Consider the following 6,158-nt stretch of genomic DNA (forward strand, 5'->3'; position numbering starts at 1 on the left):
TAAATGACGAATACGTTTTCTCGCTCCCACAAAAATATTAATAGTAATTAAAGAACTCTGCTCAGAATACCTTTCTGGCCATACTGTCAAACAAACCAAATGACTCGAATACTTGAGGACTGAGCCATCGTAAAATACCTCATCTCTACCGAATACAAACAAATCACACTCGAATATTTCTTTTAATCTTTTTCTCAAGCAATCTCATGCAGTGCTAGCTGAACACAGTGGTAGCGACGATGGTCACTGGATATAGTAGTAAGTTCAAATGCTATACATTATACATCAGCTCAAGCCACTGCTGCTTCGTAAAGAATTTCACCAAAGATGTGGTAGTGTAATAATTTCTGCCACTTGTGAACATGATAATCATGCCCACGACACTATCACCTACGTAATCACAAGTCAGTTTGCAAGGTTGAACATATTATCTCAGCTCTCAAGTCTTGTCTTGGGTCGGAGCCACTGGCCATTTCATATAGTTGATTTTGGAGATTTTGATATCTGCAGATACACAGCATACAAGAATATCAGGAGAGTTGTATGAGCCTGTCAGGTCACACCAAGTAACGTGTTAGTTCAGGTATCTCAGAATGAGCATGTGGAAGAAGCTGCACTACTGGTATATGTACATGTATGTGCATTGCTGGCCATCTTTCTGTGCATGCACTGAATGCCTTCATGCATGGAATTCATGATCACCAACATCATTGATGGTCTGATGTACATGTACATGTATGTTGATTGACTGCATGTTAACCCATGTAGATGTATTCGTGCGTGCACACATACATGTAGCTTCCAGGAGACATAACATAAAATTATCTGAAAAGAGGCAATCCGATGATGGGTTACCCAAACTTCAGTTCAAACAACTTTATCATTCCGAGATTACTCAACACTTCCGTAAGTATCCTGTGCTACTTAATGGACAATAAAAGAAGTTCTGATACTGGCACAGAACTATCCTAGGACTGTACATTCACAGCATCCCGGGAAACCTGGCAAGATCAGTTTGAGTCCACGGCTAAAGTTTCAGCTGACAGGACAATGAAGACATCGCTGAACATACATCATATTAGGCCTTGCCTTGGCCTAAAACAATTAGGTGGGGAGAAGTTGGGACAAGAAATTATTTGACTTTCCCAACGGGACTGGATGGTCAACCAGAAGAGAGGACAATTTTGGACCGAAAACTTGCTATTGAACAAAGTGTTTCAATGAGAAGAGGAAGTATTCGTACCAAGAAGACCCCGCTTTGAATTGACGTTAGAGAAATCTGGGAACATAATAACATGAGCATATGGTGTCACTCTCTGTGACACCTCTGTGCAAAGGGTCTGGTGTGGGAAAGGTGATTTCCTACAACTTCAAGTGTGTACCACACAAATGCATCTGCCATGAACACTACCGTGGCAATGCATTCTACAGGCTTATACACGCGACAGCACTGCTCACTCCGTCACTGCTCGCTCTCTACATCCCGCCATGATACAGGCACATTGCTTTCTGGGGTATGGCAACACAGTTTAACCCAACACAATCATGGTGATGCACACACGGCCACGGGACTGATTCAGTGATTGACACAGGTCTCTAGGAGTTTCAAGTGTATTATTCATTTTCTGAGATGCGTATCCCCAGTCTTTCACCAGATTTATCTCTATGTTCATCAATCATAATTATCATACATGGGCAAGATGTATGTAGGGTGCTCGAAAATCTTGAATGAGTGGTCATTCCGTATACGTCTCCACTGCTATTCACTTCCTTTCTCAATACTCCAATACTTCATCACCACAACACAACCTATATGGGTGTAAGCCAAGACTAGAAACAGTGCCTGCAATGCTAATGCACCAACCTCCCCCTCTAGTATCTACGTAGTATACCACCATCAGTTGCAGAACTACATGTATGACAATAGGACAAGAGGTGACAATGGGCCTAGAGGAGACAGGAAGTAGTGTACATACCACCACTTTCTCCTCTATGATTTTCCTTCCAGCGGTCAGGTTCAAGTCAGTGCAGCTCCATGTCTATTCATAGCAGAACACTAAGTCAGTGGCCAATTTCCACACTCCATAGTGTGAAGACAAAACGCGAAGTTCATTATAATATTATTGCAATGTCCTGGATATTGTCACACATTTCAGCTGGCATTTTGTCCACCCACCATATTGGACTAAAGTATTATCTCCTCTAAATGTACAACTCCACTGCTTACACCTTTCTAAATCCCATGACTATAGTTCAAGATACAGGCCAGTAGTTTTCGTGCTTGGCATGATGTAATTTTGGGAAGTGTAATATCACAAATCAATCCTAATAACATTGGAAATTATTTTCACGCCAAAATTCACCATGAGAGCTCAATTTATCACATTTTTCATGATGTATAGACTTACTAGATTTTCAAAGGTCTCGAGAACATTGGTTTCCTTGGCTTCTTCCATGATATTACACAGTGTCTCCATGTTGTCATCACCCAGATCTCCGTCATGTGCTCGTTCTGCCATGGCTGATGCAGTAGCTCCAGCTGAAACACTTTCTTTTGGTGCTATCAGTGCCGCAATTCCATGCTGAGGCTGCTGCTGCTGATGCTGCTGCCAGGGTAGCCGGGGAGAGCTCTGGGAGGACATCGTCATGGCTGTGGTAGGCAATGACACAGAGCTACTTGGTGATACTAGTGGAGATGGAGATTTGATACAGGTAGGTCCAGGTCTGCTGCTAGGCAATGTACCCGTAGAGCTGAACGTTGACATATCAAGGTCAAGAAGATCATCTAAAAGTTCTATGTTGATATCAGGCAGTGCTGACGTTCCTACATCCGCAACGGAACTTTTCCCAGTGGCAATGCCACACAGGTTACTGGGAGCAGAAGTTGATGAAATCATTCCACAATATGGCAATTGTCTTCTGCTGTTTGCCACGCCACACAATGCTTGCAATGACTGATAATGTTGTGGAAGTGGTGGATTGAGAAAGGATCCCGGAACCATGTTTCTCCGAAATGGGAAGAGAAAAGCTGGATCACGACCGGCATCTGAGAGTGATGTAGTGGCGGATGCTGAGGGTTGCTGAAGGATTCTCGATGTACCTGCAGTAACTGCATGCCTCTCTAAGGCGACTTCCACTGGTTCAGGCAACGGTAATGGCATATTCTGAGTTGAATATAGATAATGAGGACATGGCGGGTTTCCTGGGAAAGCCCCAAGACCCTGGTGAGCAAAACATGAAGTGTAGAGAGAAGCTGGTCTTGCTGCTGATTCCGCTTGCTCAGACTCTCGGAGCAGCTTCTCCAAATCTCGTATGTATGCCATTGCCATGCGCAGGGTCTCAATCTTGCTTACATGCCGATCAGGTGGATAGACGCCAAGGCATGATCTGAGCATGTCAAAACCTGTGATTAGTTGCTGTACACTCTTGCGACGCTTGAATGACTGGGATTTGCTGCCATCAGCTTTTGCAGTTGCCTCTGCTTGAGTTGTTGATGCTTCTTCTGGTGGCGTTGGACTGTCACTAGAATCCTGGTAAGACCTTTTATCATCATCCAATGACGCACTACCAACATCGTCAGGCTCCGCAAACGAGACTTTAGGGCTTTCCCCTTTCTCTGACACATCAACTATGGGATCAGGACGAGGAGAGAGACAACTTTCAGCCTTTTCGTGATCTGTCCATTCTTCCAGGTTGGCTGTTGGTGCAAAGCCCAGGCAGGGCGACGTTTGTTCCAAAGGTGATGAGCTTTTCATGATTCCGAGAATCGGAAAGTGACGATCTTGCACCCGAACGCCAATTACTCATTCGTGCCTACACCCGTACGAAGAAATTGCCAGCGCTACTTTTCGACGAGCTAGAGCAGCACTAGGGTGAGGTAAACTTCCTTCCTCTAGAGGACAATAATGTTAGTGCAGCGACTGGCTGAACAACTCTTCGAAAGTGAATAGAACACATTTAGTACAGCAGAACGACAAAATGCTGCTGCTACTGGTGTGGAGACTTGATGTAATCAACTGACCTCTTCGAATGATTCGATGAGCTCTAATGTAACACTAACAGACTGAAGTAGATGACTGCGTTTCATACATATACTGATATAGCGACTCGTAGATCGAATGTGGAGGCACGGATTTCGGCTACCACTCGCTATCACCGGCACATAATTTCCCTGACCATTTGCAGCTAGCCCTGATATCTCGGAATGCTACTAGCACAAGTACGAAATTCCGGCCTGGAACGTTCCAGATGGACTGGGGTTAGCCATGAGACTATTGTTTGCCAACTCAAGAGCGGAGTTTGAACCCGGACGTACAGGTAGCTAGCTCCCTGACCAATCAGCCGACACACAATGGCATAGGCACATGTACGTGGCCACTGTAGATCAGGGAGTCGGGAAAACCGTGCCAAAACCGGGCATTTACGGGCATTTACGACCCCCTGCTAGTATTGAGTGATCGCACTGACCTACATGTACGATGTATGTACTTGCTCAATCATGTACAGTGCTCAATCATGTACTTGCTCAATCATTATCTGTGGACGGAACTGTTTCGTCTTTTGTCGACTCATCAGCACAGCACAGAGGAAAATGAGGCCGAACCAGATAGCATGTACTTGTAAGTTGAATAACATTGAACAGTACAATCTTGATAATTGTACTTCCATTGTATAATATAAAATTATAATGCAACGACAGAAGTAGGCCATCCAACAGCACAGGTCAGCTGAGTGACTGCGAAGTTCTTAGCCTACAATACATGTACATGTACGCACTCCGATGGGCGATGATGATATGTATCTGAATTGACAAAGTAGGAGATCATCATTGAGCATTGCAAAAAGGTCGAGAGGGCCCGATCCTCCTGCCCAGCACAACCTGTCACGGAAATCGAGGAAACACCTTCTTGCTGCCTATTCACTAACGGAACATCTCAGATTGTCCTCCTTTTGACCGGCATTTACCTTTGATAATTGAAAACCATTTATCATTTTATGAGCCTTGGATGTGTCATGGCTAGCTTTTCCGTGTTTCAAGATTCCCGGCTGAAGGGAACTACTAGAGGGCACTACCGAAATGAAAGTTGACTGTCTGCTGCTCAGACTGAACTACTGATGCAAAGAATGACCTGAATTGCCTTGTCTGCACCCTACTCAGCACGTTAGTGAACTGTCCGAAGTACATGTACCGTAATTGTGTCTTTTGCTGGTCATCTGAGTTACATGTACATGTACACACTCGTCGTAAGCCATGTGTGTACATTGTGTGTGCATGCGTGTGTGCGTGCGTGCGTGTGTGTGTGTATGTGTGTGTGTGATACTACATTCTAAACATACATGTAGTCTGATGGACATGTACATGTATATCCCATACGCATCCCACTCGCACGAACACATGCACACTGAGTGATGAGGACAAACAAATTAAAACTTAATAAAAGACCAATAATACTGCAATACAGCGTGGGCTAACCAACACCGACCTTGCGTTGTTGTGCAATGCGCATGCATTGTCCAAAGTAACTTGAAAGTAATTAGTTAGGTTGTTAGTTTAGTCTTGACCTTGGCAGCTACATTATAATTGTAGTGCTACTTCGAAGTAGCCACATGTACACGTGACCAGTTTGGACTGTTTGTTGACGACGTCACTGGTAGTGGTAGTTGTCAAATAATGCCAGGAATGCGCTGCTTGTTGACAAGTGGTGCTTGCAGCCTGTTGAGGATGTTTGGAAAAGAGCTCAAATGAGTGGGTGTCCTCTCTAGATTCACCCACGCCTTTCAGGCTGCCATACATGATCTGTATCATGTGTATGTGATGTGTACACACGCCACGTAGGATCGCTTCCTACTACACTTCACGTTTAATAGAAAACTAACTTGTATGGAGTTTGAATGTATAAGGACTGACACATGTATCATGCACATGACTGTTATAAGGAATGATCTGGAATCTACTGCATAGTCAGCTCGGCCTTGGCCCTGTCTGAACCCATTTCCATAATTGGCACAACGGGAAGCCCTTGAGAACATGATACTGATAGTCTCTACAAGTCATCGAAGTATATCAACAGGCACAGTGGGGGGAAGGGATCACTCACGTGTCGCTTCTCAGTGAACGACTGCTATGGCAATATGGGACTGCAGTGGCCCAGTATTAT

General features: G+C 44.5%; 1 protein-coding gene across 1 annotated transcript; it reads right to left on the minus strand.

Moving 5' to 3' along the window:
* LOC135808992 (uncharacterized) lies at positions 1–4,317 on the minus strand. Its single transcript, XM_065322248.1, has 2 exons — positions 2,409–4,317; positions 1–504 (listed from the first exon to the last, which is right to left on the minus strand). Exons 1-2 carry the CDS (start codon positions 3,753–3,755, stop codon positions 475–477), a joined length of 1,377 nt encoding a protein of 458 aa, XP_065178320.1. The 5' UTR covers positions 3,756–4,317; the 3' UTR covers positions 1–474.
* Between the last annotated feature and the right edge of the window lie 1,841 nt (positions 4,318–6,158).

This window comes from Sycon ciliatum, chromosome 2 (assembly GCF_964019385.1).
Source record: "Sycon ciliatum chromosome 2, ocSycCili1.1, whole genome shotgun sequence".
NCBI classification, from domain to species: Eukaryota; Metazoa; Porifera; class Calcarea; order Leucosolenida; family Sycettidae; genus Sycon; species Sycon ciliatum.